The sequence below is a fragment of the Pan paniscus genome, chromosome 23 (genome assembly GCF_029289425.2).
Source record: "Pan paniscus chromosome 23, NHGRI_mPanPan1-v2.0_pri, whole genome shotgun sequence".
In the NCBI taxonomy this organism is placed as follows: Eukaryota; Metazoa; Chordata; class Mammalia; order Primates; family Hominidae; genus Pan; species Pan paniscus.
The window spans coordinates 28,152,308-28,175,266 of record NC_085927.1 but is presented as its reverse complement, the minus strand read 5'-3'; the positions used below and the strand labels follow the sequence as shown (position 1 = coordinate 28,175,266).

The 22,959-nt window shown below is 51.4% G+C and overlaps 1 protein-coding gene across 12 annotated transcripts in view; it reads left to right on the top strand.

Moving 5' to 3' along the window:
* MICAL3 (microtubule associated monooxygenase, calponin and LIM domain containing 3) overlaps positions 1-22,959 on the top strand; it is a 237,192-nt gene that overhangs the window by 167,250 nt on the left and 46,983 nt on the right. For all 12 annotated transcript variants that reach the window (XM_034949077.3, XM_057301001.2, XM_063603456.1 and 9 more), the window contains one exon: positions 15,444-15,639. In XM_034949077.3, coding sequence (XP_034804968.1) covers positions 15,444-15,639 — 196 coding nt within the window. The remainder of the gene's footprint in view (positions 1-15,443; positions 15,640-22,959) is intronic.

Genomic DNA, 22,959 nt, shown 5'->3' with positions numbered 1-22,959 from the left:
AGAACTCAGGGCTTTCGTGGGTCTGGGTTTTCCTCAACAAAAACCTGGCAAAACCAGAGCCATTTTCCTGGCAGAGGCCTAAATGAGTATGTTTTCATGGTGTTCTCATGTTCTTCTGGGCTAATGAAGCTGGGAGCACTGTGTAAGAGAGCTCCAGAGAGGGGCGTAGCCCGGGCACTTGCTCGCTGCCCAGAGCTCAAATCTGAAAACTGAGAAGCATGAGGAGCCGACTCTCCTGCACCTGCGGGAGAAGAGCCACGCCGCAGGCCGTGTTCCCCAACCTTGCTGGCACCAGGGTCTGGTTTCGTGGAAGACAGTTTTTTCACAGACTGGGGTGGGCAGTGGTTTTGGGATGAAACTCTTCCACCTCAGATCATCAGGCCTTAGTTGGATTCTCATAAGGAACATGCGGCGTGGGTCCCTCACATGCTCACTTCACAATAGGTTCCCGCTCCTGGGAGAATCTCGTGCCGCCGCCGCTGATCTGACAGGAGGCGGAGCTCAGGCTGTGACACACACTAGCCAGCCACTCCCCTCCTGCTATGCGGCCTGGTTCCTGACAGGTGGTGGGTCTATGACCCAACCTGGGCCACAGCGCAGGGGGTGGGGACTCCTGCCAGAGTAGTTTTCATGGACAAAGTACAACCTGGTGACCAAGGAAGAGCTGGTATCGATTAACAGGATTACGGCAGCAATTTATTTATTGTTGCCCTGTTCCCCAGAACTAAGACTCTAAAAAGACCAGGTTACAGTGAGACCAGCTATAAAATTTCTTTCCTACCATTTTACTGCCGAGAGACTAGGTCAGTAGGTTCTTTTAAAAGTAAACATTTTCTTCTAGAGTTTGATCTAACGTGAATTACTCTGAACCAGCTGCTGCCTTCCTTTTGGCCAGTTCAGCCTTCTTGGGGCATTGGCGTTGGTAGAGGCACGGGAACGCTGGGGTGGAGGGTGCAGGGAAGAGGGCTCTGCGATCTCAGAGAAACAGGAAGCACTGGGTGCTTAGAGAGGAGAATGAAGGGCCAGGGAGGTAAGAGTCCGCACTGGCTTGCTGTGTTGCCGAGAGCCAGCAGCGATCCTTCATGCTGCCCAAAAGACCGTGCTTAGGGCTTGTCTGTGTTTGCAACCAAGAAAGCCCTCTTCTCTGCCGAAATACTTTCCCCAAATAAAAATCGACAGTAAAGCTTGCAGTGCCGTCACTCCTGCTGTTTTCCCCACATGTGACTGATGCTGATCAGTTAGCCCTGGGGGCCCTTGCCATACTCACTCACAGAAGACAATGCTGGGGGACACACAGTAGCGGCAGCAGCGGTCGCTAACATGTAGCACGCACTGTGCACAGGCCCTGAGCAGATGCTTTGTGTAGCTGACCTTGGATCCTCACAGCAGCCATAAGGGAGGCAGGCCCCATGTTGCACATGGGGAAACAGGCACATAGGAGTTAGGCAGGCTTGGCCAAGGCCATGTAACCAATAAACTCAGAGTTGGGCAGAGGCTGTGCAGAGGACACAGGAGCTGCCCTTCATCATTCTCTGCAGCCTGGGCTCGGCAGCGTGGGCGAGAGGCAAGAACCCTATGTGTAGATGCCCTGGAGAAGCCAGTGAGTTTCCATTTCATTATTCCTGGAAAATACAGGTCTCCCAATTTGACAACCATCCCAGAGTTGGGAATGTGCCTCTGGAAAGACAGCACATTAAATAGAGGCAAAGGATTTCATCACTGAGGTGCAATGGGGGAAGTCATTAAAGAAATGGAGGAAGAGAATGACAACCATCCGAATTGACTGTAAATAATATGAAATGGACTTTCTCTTCATTTTCTCTATATCATCCTTCGTTTTGGTCCTCTCGAATCCAGCCTGAGGTTTTGTTATGAAAAGTAAGCCCTTCCTCCATCCGTCTGTCCTGCCAGTGATGTGGAGGATTGGGGAACATGCTTGGGGGATGTTTTTTCTTCGAGTTCTGGTGTAACTGCTTCTAGCTTATAAATCTGTTGGCTTTTCCTCTACCACCTCATTTTCTGATACGTTTCAAAGGCCTGAGTGAAGGTGGAGCTGACACTTCCATTGTGTTACAGCTTCACAGCTGCCATTCACAGTCCTCTTAAGACATTGCCTGCCCTGGACCTGTGTGGGGTTAGGGATAGGGGAAGGAAGGGATGATTTTGTACCTCTTTTTGTGCTGAATATGGACATTCTGATCTACTCAGGCTTGGGCCACTCTGTACTGAACTCACACGTAAAGTGATTGACTCGTAAGTCTTTGGGCTAAGTGTGCATGGGAAGTCCTGGTTGTGCCTGCCAGCTGCAACGTGGTTCAGCATAGAGAGGTTTTCAGGAAGCCTCCTGGGCATGTGTGGCACGGCCTGGCCTGACCTCGGCAAGGCACACTGTGGCAGGGGCCCTCAGAGCTCTCAGGTTGGAGGTTTCTGGAAAATGGGGAAAAAGAAGAGTTGAGAACACAGCACAAAGGTAGGTGTGTTTTTCCATGCCATGTTCTCCCGTCAAGTTTTCTTCCTGGGTTTAGTGAGACGTCCTGCTGTAATGTCCAAGTGGAACGTTCTGTCTGTCAGAGGCGTCTAGCATCCAGCCAGGAGAAAGTGAGTGAAAGGCGAGAAGCCCATCAGATTCATCTCTGGTGGTCTCCTTTAATTCCTGCGGCCTCATGCACATGACGAACATGGACGGAGGGGTAGGGGATGTGCAGGTGCCCTCCAGGGGCATTGCCAGGAGGAGCAGAATCACCTTCCATCAGTAGAGTCGCGTCATGAGACAAGGGAAAGTTCAGGCGGCTCATGCAGCTACTTGGGGTGCAGGTGCTCAGCGAGTGGCAGTGACCAAGTTTGTCACAGCATGCACCTCTCTCATGGATTTCCTGTCTGTGGACGGCAAGCCCAGAGCTACCTGTTCACCAGGCAGTTCTCGGTTGGTACTCCATGTACTGCACTCCTGCTGGTCAGGCATTGCACCTTGGCAGCCACGGTGAAGGGTCGTGAGCTTACCACGTCAGACCTTGTGGAGAGTTGGTTGGTCGGCCTGTTTGGTAAGAGATTAGAAATAACTTGATATAACTTCTAAGCCAGGGCTTCTCCAGCCCAGCACTGTGGACGTTTTGGGCTGGATCCTGCTTTGCTGTGAGGGCTTCCTGTGCCTTGTGGTGTGTCGGGTGTGTCCCTGGCCTCTCCCCATCAGACATCAGTAGCACCCCCTCCCCAAGCTGTGTCAACAGAAAATGTCTCCAGACATTGCCAAGTGACCCAGGGGAAAAATCACCCCAGTTGAGAATCACGGATCTAGACTAAGGTTAGAAGAAAGGACATGACATTGACATGCTGTCAGCCTCAGTTATATTGTGGGAGAAGTGGGCGTGGGGTAGAGGAGGCCATCAGGATAGAGGACGGTGAGAATCAGAAAAGTGATCCTGAACAGTGTTGCCAGCTCCCAGCCCAGGCCTCCAGACCTGTCAGCCCCCACAAAACCGTGAACACACTTCCTAGTGGCTGTGCTTCCTCACACGTCGGGACCCCGTACGAAGACTGCATGCCATAGGATGGACGGGTGCAGATCATTTTAGAAGGCAGACCTGCAAAATAAAAGCAGAGATCTGTGTTGTTTCTGTACCCCAGTGGATGTGCACACCCTTTGGTGGTAGCCCCAGCCTCAGAGAGTGGAGCTGGGTCTCCATGGAACCAGCACAGATCTTGAAACAGAAGATGTGAATTTGAGTTTCAGTTCTGCCACCTGTCATGCTTGCCGTCATAACCTCTGTGAGCCTCAGTTTCACCATGTGTAAAATTTTTAAATGAAGAAAAATGCTACATGCTCCTCTGTCTGCTAAAGTTGTTGTGAAGAGCGCATAAGTTAAGATGTATGAAACTTGTTTATTTAAAAGCATTACAAGAATATCAAATGTGATTGTCATTGGCAAGGATTCCAGGAAATTCTGGAAGAATTAGAGTGAGGGTGAATTAGAATCATTTCTACTGGCTGTGTACGGGCCTCCCTCTCTGGCCTGTGCCTGCTGTGGGGTTAGGACAAGGTGGCCCGTTGAGATATATCTTCAGCCAACAGAAGCTGGGGGAAGCAGAAGAGGTGAGAGCTTGGCTGTCTCCAGGCTGCAGCAGAGTGGGCTGGGGGAGTGGACCTTCGTTGCGTGCCAGCTGTTCTGAAGCACGGTTAAATCTCCATGGCTGCTTGGCTAAATTTGGCATTGCTTTTTCCCTCAGCCTGCGTGAATGGGATGTGAAGTCACCTACTGATTCCATGACACCCTAGGGGCTCTTCACTATAGTAACAAAAGCACAAACAGTCCTACACAGGATTTACATTAAGCTAAATATTCCTTTTTTTTTTTTTGAGATGGAGTCTCGCTCTGTCACCTAGGGTGGAGTGCAGCAGTGCGATCTTGGCTCACTGCAGCCTCCATCTCCCAGGTTCAAGCGATTCTCCTGCCCCAGTCTCCTGAGTAGCTGGGATTACAGTCACATACCACCACGCCCGGCTAATTTTTATATTTTTAGTAGAAACTGAGTTTCACCATGTCAGCTAGGCTGGTCTTGAACTCCTGACCTCAGGTCATCCTCCCGCCTCAGCCTCCCAAAGTGCTGGGATGACAGGCATGAGCCACCAAGCCCCGGCCTTCATTAAGCTAAATTTTCAACTCCTAACCTGAAAGTCGGAAATGTGAGTAGGAGCCAGGTAGCTTTCTCTTAGGCAGAGCAAGGGTTTATGCGTGGTCCCAGGGCCTGTCTGGGGTTGCTGGTCAGACCCAGGAGCCTCAGGTGGCCCCTTTGGAGGAAAGGAGGGTACCTGATTTCCTCTTGGAATCAGTGCACCAATGGGTGTTTTATGGGTGATGATAGACCCGCAGCTGCTCAGCTGCTGCTGATGCTGTAGAAAGGGTGCCCCGAGCCTGGGCTGTACGCTCCTGCACCATCAGCCTTTGTTCTTAGTGTCTGTCTGCTTGTTTAGAGCCTCTCCATCCCGAGACACTAATGATTCTCTTCCAGGCCAGCCTCAGTGGCCCTCCGACAGGTGAAAACAGAAGTGTGACTGTGATCGATGTTTCTCTTCCAGGCCAGCCTCAGTGGCCCTCTGACAGGTGAAAACAGAAGTGTGACTGTGATTGACATTTTACAGGGTAGCCATGGGCACTGTGGCAGGCAACTTTAGTTTCTTTCCAAAAACACATCTGCAGCTAGCCAAGGGAGTATGTATATGTGATTTTGTGTCTTTAAAAGAAAGGCATCTGAACCTATTTAAGAGAAGCCTTTTGTTGGAACGTGGGTTTGTCTCTGTGGATCCTGCGATGTAGACGGAGCCTGCCTGAGGCTGTGTGGCTGCTCACAGGAGGGTCACATCAGAGCTGGCTTTGGATGCATTCTGGACTGAGAGTGTCAGGGGCACTCTGCTCTGGAGGACAGGAGGGTTGGAATAGAGCCTGGAGTCTTGGGGAAAGCACGTCAGCCTGGACTTGCTCGTGCTGACCCATGTCCTCCTCTGCCCTTCACCCGCCACGTGTCAACACTGGGCCCCTTTCTGGTGAGCAAGCTGCTTCCCAGAACCAAACTCCTCTCTACCGTGAAGTGAAGTGCTTGTGTCAGGACATCAAGCCATTCGAGGTAGTCTCTTTTCAGAACTTTGATGTCCTCTGTGCCATTGGCGTCTTCGTCAGAATTTCTCTCCTGAGTGCTGTGAGAACTGTTGCTGTCTTGGTAGACTTGCCCTTTTCATGAGGCGGCCGTTCCCATTTGTTCTTGGGGCCCTGCGTAGCACCAAGCTACCTGACAGGCATGGTGGTCATGAAGTCTCTGTGTTAAGATCAGGAAACCAAGGCCAGAATATGCTCAACATTATAGTGGAGCAAAGCTCAGACACAGGATTAGAATTCTTTATCCTGATCATTTATTCAAAACACTTTATTGACTGCCTACCCTGATGTACTGATGGCTTCAGGAACACAAAGATGATGAGAATAATCCCTCTCCCCAGCAGAGCCTCTGGTTTTAAAGTCCATTCAGACCTGAACAGAAGGGGAGAGATGCCCTAATAAAGACGTGTATAAAAGCCCTTCAAGGGTGTGAAGTGGAGCCAGAAGCAGGATCGGGTAACGACGGCAGAAGTAGAGGGGAAGCCATCCTTCCTGTCTTCACCTGCCCCTTAGGATTTGAGAGATCAGCCCTGCAACTATTGACTTGACAGATTACTTGTTATGTAACTGTATGGAACCTCCCGGTTCACGAGCCACGTATTCGAACCAAAGGGTTAAAATATTTCAAATCCCAGCGCATAACCGCTACCCTTTCTGAGATCTTACCCAGCTACATCCAGGTGGGCAGGTAATGAAGGTAGACAGCTAGAGCGCAGCACTCGTGCAATTTAAGAGGAGACCCAGCTGAATTCCAGTGCTTTAGACATGTCCACAGCCTCCCAACGCCAAGAAGCAGCCATCAGGAAGGATGGCCTGGCCAGTTGATACAAATCAAGTCAAGGTTTACCTGTGAGATGGTATAACACGTGAAAAATACGTTTTCAGGAGAGCCGCATGACACACTGGTGAGTTGTATGTTACTGGAGAGTCGGGTTTATAGCTTAAAAGAAACCTCTTTGCCTTGACCAGATACATTGATGTGTACCAGGATTTCCATTTGCCAAAAAGGCACCTTGGGAGATGATGTAATCATAACAGTAAAAATAACCTGACAGTAAAAAACTAACTCGGCCAGGCACGGTGGCTCATACCTGTAATCCCTGCACTTTGAGAGGCCGAGGCAGATAGATCACCTGAGGTCAGGAGATCGAGACCATCCTGACCAACATGGTAAAACCTCATCTCTACTAAAAATACAAAAATTAGCCGGGCATGATGGCAGGCGCCTGTAATCCCAGCTACTCAGGAGGCTGAGGCAGGAGAATCACTTGAATCCGGGAGGCAGAGGTTTGCCGTGAGCCAAGATTGCACCACTGCACTCCAGCCTGGGTAACAGAGCGAGACTCCATCTCAAAAAAAAAAAAAAAAAAAAAAAAAAAACTAATTCAAAAGCAAAAGTTCCACAGGGTCACACAGAGTGAGAGCAAAGGACTGCGGTGATGAGGAGCTCTCGTCCCCCATAGCGGTGTCCTCACTGCAGGGGTGTCCTCACTGCAGGGGTGTCCTCGGCATGCTTGGGAAACAGTGTTTGGGTCTGAGGGGTGGCCCCCCTCCCATTTGGGTGGTTTTCCCTGGTACAGAACTGGTTTGTTCCCTATTGGGTTTTTTCCTCTTTGGCCTCTCTAGCATATTGTATTTAACTCAGAATTTCCCAATTCTTCTGATAAGTATCTTCAAAGCAACTGAATTTCCCAATGAGCCCATGTCACCTGCTTTCCCACTATTCTCAGTGCCCCAACATACAAGTAAAGTTACCCCAAAGGAAGAATAGTTCATGTGTAGCAGGCAGTTAAAAATTCCATCCTGGGGCCGAGCGCGGTGGCTCACATCTGTAATCCCAGCACTTTGGGAGGCTAAGGCGGGCGGATCACGAGGTCAGGAGTTCGAGACCAGCCTGGCCAACATAGTGAAACCCGTCTCTACTAAAAATACAAAAATTATTCAGCCTGATGGCGCGCGCCTGTAATCCCAGCTACTTGGGTGGCTGAGGAAGGAGAATTGCTTGTACCTGGTAGATGGAGGTTGCAGTGAGCCGAGATTGCACCACTGCACTCCAGCCTGGGTGACAGGGTGAGACTCCATCTCAAAAAAAAAAAAAAAAAAAAAAAAAAAAAAATATATATATATATATATATATATACACACACACACACACACACACACACACACACATATTCCATTCTGGGCCAGGCACAGTGGCTGATGCCTGTAATCCCAACACTTTGGGAAGCCAGGGCAGGAGGATCACTTGAGGCCAGGAGTTTGAGACCAGCCTGGGCAACATAGCAAGACCCCGTTTCTAAAAAAAATTCAAAAATTAGCCAGGCGTGATGGCGCACACCTGTAGTCTCAGCTATTCAGGAGGCTGAGACGGGAGGACCACCTGAGCCCAAGATTTTGAGGCTGCAGTGAGCCATGATTGCACCGGTGCACTCTAGCTGGGACAATAGAGTGAGACCCTGTGTCAAAAACAAATTCTTTCCTGCATGATTGATTGGAAGGACTCTTAGAGACTAGGGTTAGCCTTAGCTCTGGCTCATGTGAGTCTTTGGACATGTTATTCAACATCACTGACTCAGAGCCCTCAATGTAATCACAGGGACTTGTGGGATTTGTGATGTTTAAGGCCGTGTTTAGAGCCTGCCTGTCATCGTGCCCGGCACAGGTAGTCGCTCAACAAACACTGCTGCTTATCCCTCATCGCCCGCTTCACAAGCAAGAAATACCTCATATCATGTGATCTTGGAAAACTCTTGTGAACACACTCTCCCTGCCAGTAGGAAGCCACAGAAGAAGTTTGTTGGAGGGCAGCGTGTGGGGATAGAAACCACCCTGACATAGCAGTGGCTTAGAAACTTCCTTTCCACACATGGCTCTGGGGCCTGCCCTCCTGGAATGAGAACATAGCTGTCAACGGTATAAAAATGCGAGCCCCATCAAGCAGCCTCTAAGGCTAGTGAATGGGGCAGCAGAGGAGAAAAGCCCAAGTTGATGGCACCAGGTGCCTGAGAATAAGCGCAGGAAGACCTTTTGTGCACTGTAGGGCCCTTTAACAAGCCCTCTGAATCTTTCCTACCCAGGGGTGACTTCCCCTAAAAATAGGCTAGAGCCCTTCTCCCGCAGATACCAGTTGATGTGCAGCTTGACCAGAGGAGTGGTGAAGTCCCCGAGGCAGGTAGTGACCCATCCCACTACTTCAGGTTTCTAAGTCAGGATGGTAGCCATGTTGCCAATGGACTCTCCTGTGGGAACTTTAGCTCAAAGCAAGATAGGAGTGAACCAGTATCCAAGCTGATTCTTCACTGTATTTTGACCAGCCCAGATCAAGGCAGTGGGGTCCCTCTGCAGCTTCATACATTCCATAGGCCTGGCCCTAAACTGGAAAATGTCTGGGCCGGACATGGTTCCGAATGTTTCGGAACAGCCACACTTCACGTGGTGTCATCCCCGTTTCCCAGTATGTGAGGACGTGTGGGAGAACATAGGGACTGTACTGTTTCCAACTTGAACGGGATCAAACAGATGGAGGCATGGATCCCGCTTACAGCCCTGTCCATGATCTGGACTCTGTGCGAAGAGGGCACCCCAGTTTCCCAGGGTGATTTTGTGAGTTTCTGAGAACTGTGGATCAGGCAGCACGAACGTCACTGTGACCGATTTTGCTGCAGATCTGGAAACTTAGGCTCATGCTGCCAACCTGGCCGTTTCTTCACATTTCTCTTCCTTACATCTCTCCTGAGACGTTGCGGTTCAGAATGGGTTCATGGCTTGGTGCTTCCTTTAGTTCAAGAAGATCGGGGCAGGGAAGGCTTTGGGTGGACATATGGGGAAGGTAGCTGAAATGACGTTAGCTGGGCTGGGTGTGGTGGCTCACGCCTATAATCTCAGCTACTTGGGAGGCCGAGCTGGGAGGATCGTTTGAGCCCAGGAGTTCAAGACCAGCCTGGGCAACATAGTGAGACCCTATTCCTACAAAAACGTAAATAAGAGAAATAACCAAGCTGAAATGATGTTAGTTGATCTTTCTTCAGAGTCACAGCGAAAATACCCAGTACCGCCTGGTAAAAACAGTAGGAATGAGAGGGACTACTTAAGGAGAATCTCTGAATTCCAAAATGGCAGGAGCACACTTCTCAAATGGATGAGTCATTTCAATCAGCGCCATTCTTACGGGAAGGTGACGCCGGAAGGTGGTCACGGTCGGCCCCTTTTATCTCCCTGAGGTCATCAGCCTCTCTTAGCAGATGGGTGACACCCATAGGCTATCAGAATGTGGGCTGCCCCAGGGCACAGATCTTGTCTGCTGTGTCACTGGTGTGCCTGAGCACCTGCAGGGTGTCTGGCTGGAAGCAGGTGGTGAAGAAACATTTGTTGAATCAGTGATTGGATGAATGAACCCCTGCAGCCATCCTACTTACAGACATGGGAAACAGGGTGGGAATCAGTCTGTGTACACAGCACCTTTCCTTCAGTCTTTGTCAGACTCGGATTCCATTCAAACTTTCCCAAGCTCATAAAGAAGGAAAGGAAAAAGGAGTGGGAGGACAGGCCAGAAAGAGGCAGAAGAGGCCCTCGACATCCTGATTTCCTATGCGACACCCTTCTCAGTGGCCCGGAGCCCTGAAGTGTCTTCAGCAGCTGCTGTGCCGAGTACAGGGGGGCTTTGCCACCACTGCAGGGAGGAGGAAGAGGAGCTGCCTGCTGAGGCCCTGGGAAGACCCTGCCTCTTAGTATCCTCTGCACCCGCCGATGCCTCTCCAGGAGTCAGGTGGAAGCAGATAAAGCCCCCTGCCAGCTCTTGCCCATCAGCCGAGAGCAGGTTGTCCTGTTAGGAGAAACGTTTCTTCCAGAATGATGTATGGAGCTCATGCAGGCAGTGACTATTCCAAAACAGAACCTGAGGTGCGGCCCAGAGCCTTTTTCCTATTTAGGATATGGCCCAGATCCTGGGAGCTGTTTCCTTGTGGTATGTGTGGGGCTGTAATTGGCCTCCCTGTGACCTGAGAGCTGCCTGCCCTGACTTAGTGAAGACTTGGCCTTGGAAATTATTGCAGATCTTTCATCCCGCTTTAAGCTGGAAAGTCCCTGTTGGGCTGTTGTTGCACTAAGGCATGTGGAGTAGAGGGCGGGAGGTAGGGCCAGCTAGCCCGACAGGCGGGGTGCACTTCGGCTTTGCAGTCCAGCACCTTGCAAAGCGCTTGTTTACATCTGCACTCCTGCTCTCTCCTCCTGGGTTCTGCCATTAGTTGAGGTCACAGGGCTGTCTTTGCTGCCCAGGCCCCTGCTGTTACCGCTCTCACTATCTTGGTTTCTCATCACCGCCTGATTCATCTGACAGAAAGCCCCTTGCTCAGGACAGAGAATCAAGGATGCTGATTGTTTCGATGTGTTTGTGCGTGTGGTTTTTTTTTTAATTTCCCATGGTATTTTGAGGTGAAGGGCTGGGAATGTGGAGCATATTTTGGCAGTTGGTGAGTTTGGGGTCCTTGCCCAGTGTCCTCTGAGTACCACCTTCCCTTTGGAAACACTGAACCCCCGGGAATGGCCTGCCAGTGTGCTTCCGTGTCCTTGTCTCTCCACAGGGTGAGCTGGAGCTCTGTGTGGACCTGGCTCAATGGCCTGGTGGGTCTGGCACAGGAGAGGCAACTGCTGCCTCCCAGCTCCCCTTTTCCACCGTCCCCAGCGCAGCATTTCTGCAGGCTTTCTCCAGGGACTGGCGTGTGAAGGATCTGAACAGTTCCCAGTGCTTCTGGTTTCTTTTTTGTTGGTTGTAGCCAAGCCCAAAATTAAATCAGCATTTCCCCTTCCAGAGCTCTGGCCCTGGGCTTGGACTGCCAAGTTCTGTTGCCTGACAACCCATTAGTTTGCGGGATTTGCAGAATCTCCAGGGCAATAACAGTGGGAAGACTGAGTGTCTGTCATTCCAGATGCCAGATTCTCTGCTCCAAGAAGCTTTCATGAAGTGCTGTGTCCCTCACCTAGAAAATTACAGTGGGGAGGAGACAATGGTGAAGATGCCCAAAGGGGAAGGCAGATAGGGCTGTTGCGAACATGTGCCTGGTTTTTCTTCTCGTTGTAAGTCTTGGGACAGCATGGTGATCTCCTGAGTGATGCCTTTCCTCCTCATGTTCAGATCTTGGCTCCAGGGCTCACTAGCTGTGTGACCTGAACTTCAGTTACTTCATTTGCAAATGATAGTGCCTACCTCACAGAATGTTTTTTTTTTTTTTTTTTTTTGCAGTCAGCTAACTCCATATGCCTCCAGAACACCTTTCTTGACTCTGCCAGGTGTGCTGACTCACTCTCTCTATGTTCTCCCGTGAGTGCATACGTGGCTCATGGTACTTGACACGTCGTACTGAAAGGATTCCTGCAGGGCCCTCTCCCAGGTGCTACTGAAGCTCTTTTAGAGTAGAGAGTGTTTTAATCTGCTTTGTTTCCCATGGTCCTAGTAGAATTCTTGCCAGACAGTATGCGTTCCCCATGTTACCCACGTCAAACAGACGCCTCTTGGATGTTTTCCTTCCCGAGTTTCGTTCACTCTACTGTAAAATCGCTTCCCTCTGAATTGATGGCTGTTAGTTGTTTGTTTCCCTGAAGTGATAGTTCTTATCCTGTTTTTCTTCTCCCATCTAAAAGAAATACCACTTTTTGTTCCGTATTTATGGAATTCCCAGAAAGCTGATTCTTGGGTAGTTGCTTGACTTTATCTCCCTTTCTCATCTGCTTTCCATTGAATGGCAGTTGTCAAAAATAAATGATGGAAAGAATCAAATGGCGCCACAGACAGTGTATCCTCAGCCCTCCCCTGTTCATTATGGGGTGGCCGCCATGGATTTTGATGAGAAGGAAGGGATGGGAAGACTGGTATTTGGGAATGATGAGCTAGTGCAGCTAGGGCCTTTGCTGTCCCAGGCCTGGGAGGGCAGGTTTGGAGAAACTTGAGGCCGGATCTATCAGGATTGCTCTCTGCCTCTTTTCTGCCATTACCTGTAGTCCACATTTCCTCATCTTCAAGATGCCCTAGCCCAGCATCATAGCATATTCTTTTTGTGCGCTGAGCTCGGTGTTGAAGAATGGAGCATGATGTTTAAAAAGGTCCCCCAGCAAGGATGCAAAGGCTAAAACAAGTGGGCACGTGTACAGGGCACAAGTGAACTCAAGTATTCGTGTTTTGCCCCTTCATCACACCATTACCTGAATTTGTATATGAATACGCCACTGGATCTTGCTTTTTTAGTAAAGATTCTCTAGTAAATTCGAAAAGATGCTATTTGGTGGAGGATGCCAGTAATTCCAACAGATGTGCCAAGACCTTATCCTGTGACTACCAGGGTTCATTAAAAACTCTTTCTGAGGCTGCCACAAAGACGTTCAAACACTGCACACAACAGAAGTGCAGGCCTTCAGAAAACACTTTGTGCACAACCTGTCATGCCACAAAAATTGCTAAATCACCTGCCGCTTTCCTTTAGCCAGGTTTTGCCTGATGGACCACCTGTCTCTCAACACTGGCTTGTATGATGTGGCATGCCAAAACCCAGCGTTGTCTCCTAGAGCTTAGAATGTTGCAGGAATCGGTGACCTGCCCAGCCAGGATGCCAGCCCAGTCATGACCTGCTCCCTCCAGCACCTCTGCCCCTTCTCTGCCTCCTTGAAGGTCTGGTAACACAGCCGGGCATGGTGGCTCCCGCTTGTAATCCCAGCACTTTGGGAGGCCGACGCGGGCGGATCACGAGGTCAGGAGATTGAGACCATCCTGGCTAACATGGTGAAACCCGTCTCTACTAAAAATACGAAAAAACTAGCCGGGTGTGGTGGCGGGCGCCTGTAGTCCCAGCTACTTGGGAGGCTGAGGCAGGATAATGGCGTGAACCCGGGAGGCGGAGCTTGCAATGAGCCGAGATCGCGCCACTGCACTCCAGCCTGGGCGACAGAGCGAGACTCCGTCTCAAAAAAAAAAAAAATGTCTGGTAACACCAGGCTGCTACCACATGGCACTGTGCCTCAGCCCTGTTTCTCAGTAACGACTGTTCGCTCTCCAGAGCCTGTGGATGCAGCTTTCCAGGAGTATGCACACGGTGGTGGGGAAATATTACTGGACACCAGACTTGCTGCTTCACTCATGTTTCCTGGGCACTCCCCAGGTGGCAGGCGTTAAGTGGAAGAGGAAGGTGACCGTGTGTGTGGGGTGCAGGGTCAACACGCACCCCCACATGTGTATGTGTGCATCGTGTCACTCGGTGTCCATGACGGCTCTGGGAGGTGGGTGGTGCCATCATTTATCTATCAGGAAACGAGCTCTGAGGAGTTCTGTAAATTTTCTAAGACCCTTCAGCCAACTACTGGTGGAGCCAGGCATCTGGAAGATGAGGAAATCCAACCTGGGGTTGCCCGCCTCCACCTGGACCCGGTGCTACTCATATTACAAGGGACACACCAGAGGACTCATGACGGCCTCCTCTGACCAGGATCAGGAGGACAAGGGACGTCAACAGAGAATAGTGGTGGTGATAAGGGAGGCAGCAGAACTGTTCCATGTTAAAGGAGACCAAAGCACAGTTGTAAAACACATTTTCAAAAATCCGAGTCCATAGCAGTACTTGAAAGTATAAAGTTAAAAATGGGAAAAGTGCTTCTTTACCAAAGAATGGTAGTGGAGGAGGAGTGATGGGATTTTTTTTTTTTTTTTTTTTTTTGAGATGAAGTCTCGCTTTGTCACCCAGGCTGGAGTCACCAATCTTGGTTCACTGCAAGCTCCGCCTCCCAGGTTCACACCATTCTCCTGCTTCAGCCTCCCGAGTAGCTGGGACTACAGGCGCCCGCCACCGTGCCTGGTTAATTTTTTGTATTTTTAGTAGAGATGGGGTCTCACTGTGTTAGCCAGGATGGTCTTGATCTGCCGACCTCGTGATCCACCTGCATCGGCCTCCCCAAGTGCTGGGATTACAGGCGTGAGCCACCGCAGCCAGCCAGAGTGATGGGATTTTAAAATCACCTGGTGTGACGCCCTGTGCACACAAAGGACTCCGGCCAAGGTCGCCGACGATGCTGAAACCACAGGGTGAAAGGACACAGGCAGGGCACCCCGTGGCTTCAGAAGCCCACGGAGGACTGATGGGGAAGTGTGCCTGTGCATCGCAGAGAGGCCTGGGTGCCACCTCTGTGAGCGGTCGGGCCTGGTGTCCTTCCTCTGAGCAGCGGTGCTGCGGTAGGGGCAGCATCGCCCACGTGGCCTTATGAAACCGAAAGTGCCTTATCTAACTGTGAGGAGACAGATCCGCAGCATGAGATGTTCTTCAGGCAGCTGGCCAGGCCCCCTCAGTGGTGGGGCACGTACCTGGTGGGGACTTGGATCCCGGGGCAGGCATTGGGGGAGGAACCTGGTGGGGGCCTGGATCCCTGGGGCAGACTGCACCGGGGATGCCCTTCTCAGGCAAGGCTGCTTCAGGGGCACCTGGCTCCTGGCTGCCTGCGGTCTGGCCCACACCCCTCACCACCAGTCACTCTTGCGGGAGACTGCGTCTCCCCTCTGGGGGCCGGGTTCAGGGTGATGAAGGAGAGAGAACGCTCTGACCTGGAGGGCAGACAGGGCCACCTTCCTTTCTCCTGCAGAGTGAAATTCCCACTCTCATGCCAGGGTCCTTCTCTGGCCTCTGGCAACTCTGCGAACGCTCTGACCTTTGTCCTGCCCCACATTCTGGCAGGAGGGCCTGCAGCCTGGGTGTCAGCCCCCACTCCCATGCCCCGTCTGTGGTTGGACCTCAGTGCAGTGCTTCTGTGCTTGTCCCGCAGGTTCAGGCGTGAACGGCCTGGAGGAGCCCAGCATCGTCAAGCGACTGAGGGGCACCCCAGAGCGGATCGAGCTGGAGAACTACCGCCTGTCCCTGAGGCAGGCTGAGGCACTGCAGGAGGTACCGGAGGAGACTCAGGCCGAGCACAACCTGAGCAGCGTGCTGGACACGGGCGCCGAGGAGGACGTTGCCAGCAGGTCAGCACGCAGGGCTGCAGGGCGCCCACCCGCCACACGGCCCTGAGAGCCTCCTCACCTCTGTGTGTCTCGGTTTCTTCTCAGTGAAGGGAGGCCTCCTGTCTTTCCTGCTGCCCGCAGTCCATTCTCCCCAGTCCCTTTTAGGTTCTTAGCCTCATCTTCTAGTCAGTGAGGACTCCTCCATCAGACTCAATTCAGAGATTCAGGAAGTATTTATTCCTTGAGGGCCTGACATGTCCCCAGCTCCAAGTTTGTCATTGGGAAGGAAAGTGGCAGGCTCTGCCCCCGGGTTATTCACAGATTCAGCAGAGGGAAGGACGGGCACACGGGGAGGGACTCTGGGTGATTCAGCCACCAGTGCACCGGGCCGTCTTGAGGGAGGCCTAGTCCGTCTCCCCAGGCATCTTTTTTTCTCCTGTAGGTAAAGAAAGGGACTGAAAATGTGTGCCCCAGGGGCCGCATGCAGCACCAGTGGATGCATGCTTAGGCAGTTCCAGAGTTGTAATCACATCCAGCTGGGTGACACCTTTGGGGATGTGCATGCTATAACCCCAGGACTCCCTATATCCACTGCCCTGCACCCCAGGGCTTCCAGTATCAGCGGAGAAGGCTTCAAAGTGTTCAGCCGATTACAGATGATCAAGAGAGCCAAGAATCAAAAGGGGGTCCGGTGTCCTGCGGGGCTTCAGGACAGAAACACAGGCTGCAACCCCGAGGGGCAGAGGCCTCGAGTGGCGTTGGAGAGCATTTGAATCACACACCAGGCACCTTGATTTAGCCATGATGAAGGGAACATGTGGGGATAAGGAGAGCAGAGCAGTTTTTTTAAGGTCCAAGAACGCTTTCCAGAAGGTGTTTGCTGGGCCGAGCTGCTTTCAGCTGCACCCACCACCTCAGCCCTCATGTCAGACACCCTCTGCCTAGATTCATTCTTGGGCTGCCTCACAGACCGCTCCTCCGTGCATGCCAGGGGCAGCCTCTGCCTTGGTGTCTGCAGTTCCAAAGCTGTCACTGATGGTGCATCCTCATCCAGAACTCTGCTTCCCTATCCAGAGCACCCATGGAGGCCCCACTCTCCCCACTGTGCCCAGATGAGGGGGAGCCCACTCTCTCTCTACACTGACCCTGCAGTGAGGGTGAGAGATGCTGTGTGTCAAAACGCATTTATAAACCCTTGAGCAGAGCTACTGGCTTGACCTTGGGCTGAGTGTGGGTCAGCACCATTTTCTCCACTGTAATTTATAAATTGTGAGAGGCAGTGGGGCAGCAAGTTCATGTAATGTAGCAAGGACATTCCAGGAAGGCTAACCCCTGGCATTTATGGCAGGTATGACAGGAGGGCAGCACAGAAAACATGAAATCAGTCAGCATCTACGCAATGCAATACATGCCTCATCTTACTCAGATTGAAGTTAAAAAAAGATTTTAAAACTAGCATTCATTCTGGGCGCAGTGGCTCATGCCTGTAATCCCAGCAATTTGGGAGGCCAAGGTGGGCACATCACTTGAGGTCAGGAGTTCAAGACCAGCCTGGCCAACATAATGAAACCCTGTCTCTACTAAAAATACAAAAATTAGCTGGGCATGGTGGTGCACACCTGTAATCCCAGCTACTTGGGAGGGTAAGGCATGAGAATTGCTTGAACCTGGGAGGCGGAGGTTGCAGCGAGCCGAGATCATGCCACTGTACCACTGCACTCCAGCCTGTGTGACACAATGAGACTCCATCTCAAAAAAAAATTAAAATTAAAATCAAAAAATAAAATAAAGGCCAGGCACGGTGGCTCACACAGGAGAATCACTTGAACCCGGGAGGCGGAGGTTGCAGTGATCTGAGATCACACCAGTACACTCCAGCCTGGGAGATGGTGAGACTCCGTCTCAAAAAAAAAAAAAAGATAATTAAAAGTAGCATTCAGTGCTATACAGAATGAAAAACAGTCTCTTAAAAGTGAAGAGCCGGGTGCGGTGGCTCATGCCTGTAATCCCAACGCTTTGGGAGGCTGAGGTGGGCAGATCACTTGAGGCCAAAAGTTCAAGACCAGCCTGGCCAACATGGTGAAACCCCATCTTTACTAAAAATGCAAAAAATTAGCCGGGCATGGTGGCGGTCGCCTGTAATCCCAGTTACTCGGGAGGCTGAGGCAGGAGAATCACTGGAACCCAGAAGGCATAGGTTGCAGTGAGCCGAGATCGTGCCATCAAACTCCAGCCTGGGCAACAAGAGCGAAACTGCATCTTAAAAAAAGAAAACAAAAAAAAAAGTGAAGAGCCCAGCCAGGTGTGGTGGCTCACGCCTGTAATTCCAGCACTTTGGGAGGCTGGGGTAGGCAGATCACTTAAAGTCAGGAGTTCAAGACCAGCCTGGCCAACATGGTGAAACCCTGTCTCTACTAAAAATACAAAAACTTGCCAGGTGTGGTGGCACGCACCTGTAATCCCAGCTACTCAGGAGGCTGAGGCAGGAGAATCGCTTGAACCCAGGAGGCAGAGGTTGCAGTCAGCCAAGATTGTGCCACTGCACTCCAGCCTGGGCAACAGAGGGAGACTTCGTCTCAAAAAAAAAAAAAAATGAAGAGCCCGGCCTGGTGCGGTAGCTTATGCCTATAATCCCAGTACTCCGGGAGGCCAAAGCAGGCAGATCACCTGAGCCCAGGAGTTTGAGAGCAGCAGTAACATGATGAAACCCCGTCTCTACAAAAAATATGAAAATTATCCGGACCTGCCTGTAATCCCAACTACTCAGGAGGCTGAGGCAGGAGAACCACTTGAACCAGGGAGGCAGAAGTTACAGTGAGCCAGGATCATGCCATTGCAATCCAGCCTGTGAGACAGAGCAAGACCCTGTCTCAAAAAAAAAAAAAAAAAAAAGCATCTAGGGGAAGGAGCTATAAATGTTGTCTTACTTCCCTGGGTGGCCGTAGGACACAGGACGGGAAGTGCGTGGTGTTTTTCTCTGTCTTCCCTACAGCACCAAGCACAGAATTGGGTGCCTTTCCAGCCGTCCGTCCTTCCTTGCTGAGATGTTAGACTGGTAGATGAGAAATGGCATCATTTTAAGGCATTAACCGTTCCAGCCAAGGAACTCTCATTTCACAAGTTCAGTGAACTCTTAACTTTGGCCTCTGCTGCAGGGGACAGCAGCTTGATGTTTCAGAACCTGACTTTGGAGTCAAACAAAGCCTGGATTTGAAGCCCAGTTCTGCCACCTGCTAGCTGTTGGCAATTTACTTAACCTCTCCCTGCTTCAGTTTCCTCATCTGCAAAGGTGCTGCACTTCATAGGTTTGTTTTGAGGATTAAGTCGTATAAAGCAGGGACAAAGCCTGATGCCCGGAGTTACTGCTCCTGTTACTCTCCTGGTGCAGCACAGGTCTCCCTCACCGCAGGGCCACCAGGGGCAGGGCCAGGCAGCCTTGTATTGGTTTCCTTAAACGGGGTTGATGCCGGGACTTGGGCTTGGCTCAAGCTCACCGTGTCTGAGAATGTTGGTAACCAAGCTTTCCCATGCCAGAGTCACCCAGGGCTTGTGATGAAAGCACAACACGTTGGGCTGAGTTTCTGATTCAGCGCCTCTGGGGTAAAGCCCCAGAATTTTTAGTTCTCAAAAGTTCCCAGGTGATGCTGTGGTCCAAAGACCACAATTTGAGAAACACCACTTTAATGTTTCTAAATTTCTCTGATAATAAACATCACCTGGGATGCTTGGTTAAAAATATAATTGCAGCCAGGCATGGTGGCTCACACCCGTAATCCCAGCACTGTGGGAGGCCAAGGCAGGAGGATTGCTTGTGTCTAGGAGTTCAAGATCAGACTCTGCAACAGAGCAAGATCCAGTCTCTACAAATTAGCCAGCGTGGTGATACGCTCCTGTGGTCCCAGCTCCTCAGGAGGCTAAAGCAAGAGGATCGCTTGTGCCCAGGAGTTCACTGCCTGGGTGACAGAGTGAGACCCTGGCTCAAAAACAAAACAAAACAAATGTAATTTCTAGGCGCACCCTGGAGTATCTAATTCAGTGGGTTTGGGGTGGAGGCCAGGAATGTCAGTGTCCAACAGACCCCCCAGGTGAGTCTCATAATCAATTCATGGTTTAGTCACACAAGCGCCTATAAATCCCAAGCCTTGTCACAGACCCTTGGCCCAGGCCTAATCAGCTTCATGCCTCTACCTTGCAGGCAAGGTGGGGCCTGTCTCCTGGAGGAGACCCTGGAAATAGCAGCTTTGTTTTCACTGGAAAGGCCAGTTGGCCAAAGCCAAGGGAGGGCTGGCTTTGTGATGTTTGTGTTGTTTTCCCTGACTGCCTTCCTTTCTGGAAGAATGTGCCCCGGGCAGCAAAGGCAGCTGGTGCAGTGCCCACGTGCTGAAGTTCTTTAGCATTTCCACATTCTTGGCTCTAGAGAGAAGTCAGGAGGGCTAGCACACACAGGTATGTTTTCTGATGGGACAGGCGAGGTCACAGAAAAGTGGATGGCAGGCGTTGCTGTCTGTCAGAATAACACGAAAGTGAGAGAAGGCCGCTCTTTCAGAATAACACCACAAGTGAGAGAAGGCCGCTCCCTCAGGGCTGGCCATGAATAAATGGGGATTTCTGCCTGTTCTCTCCCTCCCTCCTCACTCCCTTTTCCTGCAGAGGCAGCTCCTGAGCCATTGCCGAGCAGGATGCTAGTTTTAGCATGGATTACATTTCCACCGTGTAAAGCCTGCTGCATGATGTGCATCTTCTCCAGCCGCCTCCTCAGCAGGAGAGGGTTTGCACAGTTGTCAGGGAAGGGAACCTAGGGGCATGGCCCAACAGGACAGAGGATTTGAGTCCCTCTGATTATGAGCGGGTTAATTTAAAAGTGAAAACCATGGTTACCCATTGCCCTTTAAAAACCACCCAGGGGCCGGGCACAGTGGCTCATGCCTGTAATCCCAGCACTTTTGGAGGCCGAGGCAGGCAGATCACAAGGTCAGGAGATTGAGACCATCCTGGCTAACATGGTGAAACCCCGTCTCTACTAAAAAAGTACAAAAAATTAGCCAGGCGTGGTGGCGGGCCGAGTAGTCCCAGCTGCTCGGGAGGCTGAGGCAGGAGAATGGCGTGAACCGGAGGCGGAGCTTGCAGTGAGCCTAGATCGCGCCACTGCACTCCAGCCTGGGTGACAGAGCAAGACTCCATCTCAAAAAAAAAAAAAAACCACCCAGGAACTTCAAGTGGTTCCTGGCAGCAGCCTGCTCTTTCATGGTAGGGTCTGCTTGAATTCCTGGTCTGCACTTCTCAGGTTGCATCCAGGCAGGCAGGAGCTTGATCAAGACCTTCTTCCTGACAGTAGCCACCCTGACAGAGGCTACTGGCTGGGAACTCTTGGGTTCTGGGAGAACCACCCAGGAAGGCACAGCATGACTCCGTGTGGACCCTGGTGGGAATCCCGACTTCTCCTTATGCAAATGACCCAACTTCCTTAGGCTTCGGTCTTGTCATTTATAAAAGCAGCGCAGCCCCGTGACCTAGAGCATTTGTGCAATTAAATGAGCTACCCATGGGAAGCACTTTGTGCTGCGGGCACCCGGTCAGGGCTGCCCTCCGTCAATCACTGTCATCCTCGGATCAGCCCCTCTTGACACAGCAGAGGACTGCAGAGCATGTCAAGTGGAGCAAACCTTGTCTGTTTAGAATCAAGTGCATGTGCCCGTTGGATTTCTTTCCCATGCTAGGTCTGCCAGTGTCTCAGTGAGAAGACAGCTGGGGGGAAATTCAGAGCAGGTGCTTTGAGTTGAGTAGCTGGGTATAAACTGAGGCAAGGAGGGATTTTGCTGGACGCTCTTCTAACTGGAACAGCCAGCACCTTCTGATGGAGGCTTTACCGGGGGACAGTTGGGGTGCAACCTCTGACATCTCTGAAAGTAGCGTAAGCCTGCCCTGGCTTTCACCGCAGCCCCTGGCACATTCCTGCTGTCCTGGCCACACTTGGCCCTGTGAGGAGCACAGTGGTGACCCGGCACCTGCCCTTGGAGAGAGTGTGACCCTGGGGGAGGCAGACCCCAATCAAGCAATCTCACAGGACAGTGCGTTGTCACCAGTGCCAAAACAGATCCTGTGAGGAGGGCAAGGTGATCCTGATGACTAGATCTGACCCCGTCCCTCCTGGGAGGCAGTTCTGAAAAGTCAGCCTCCCCAGAGGGAGGGAGAAGTTGTCTGCGTTGCATCTGTTTCTGGTATAGTGATCCTCTGTGCTTAAGAAGTTTCCAGGCTAAGGTCCAAAGGGTCGGCCACACTGCAGGTTCCTCCCTCCTCTGCACCTTTCCTCCAGAGATGCAGGTGCTCGGAGCCTCGAGGTACTGAATTCACACTGCGAATCTTGTGTGTGACGCACAGGACCTGGGCCGACCCAGAGACTGCCCCAGTCCTTTGAAAATCATGGACTGGAAAGGAGTTGGAAACTCCTGCCGGGTTCCTCTGTGTCCTTCAGGAAGAGAGGGTGGCCTGTCTGGGAGCTGCAGAAGCAAGCGCCAAGGTGTCTGGGAGGTGGGCTGGGTTTGCAGCTGATGCACGGAGGTGAGGGTTGCTTTCTGCTGTCTTCTGTGCTCCCGTGGTCCTTGAGCTGTTGTGAAACCAGCTGGTGCGACACGGCTGTGGGCTGGCCTCGCTGGCCTCATCTCGGGGCATCTATTCAGTGCCCACATTGTGCCTGTGCAGCTATCCTCACGACATGGCGCAGGGTGAGGACAGGCCTGTGCTGAGGCCCCCTCCCAGTGAACTGCAGTGCGGCCCTGCCCTGCTGCCAACTGCTGGGTAGCCTTGCACAGGCCCCGGCTGCTCAGCTGGGAAAGAGGAACCAGGGGGCCTTCCCTTGGCCCAGCGAAGATTTAAGATGAGCATAGATGCATCCTTAGCCTTATTTTATGTTCAAACAGTGTTAAATGACATGCACTAGGTTATGTATTGTTGTTCATTAATAAGAAAGTAAATTAATGAAAACACAAGCATAAGGCAGAAAGAATACCAATAAAGGTAATGCTGAAAAATAACCAAAATCCAGATGCCACGTTTTCCGTGGCCCAGATTCTTAGGTTTGCCCACTTTCGACCTCTCCTCCCGGCCCTCCGCCCACCGTGCTTGTGTTCTGCTGCGCTTTAGCATGATGTGCGTACACCTTTCCTCCCCTTGAGAATAAGGAGCTTTTGTTATTTTTAATTTATTTTTATCTTTATTTTTTGTAGAGACTGGGTCTCTCCATGGTTGCCCAGGATGGTCTCAAACTCCTGGGCTCAAATGATCCACCCACCTCAGCCTCCCACAGTGCTGGGATCACAGATGTGAGCTACTGGGCCCAGCTGA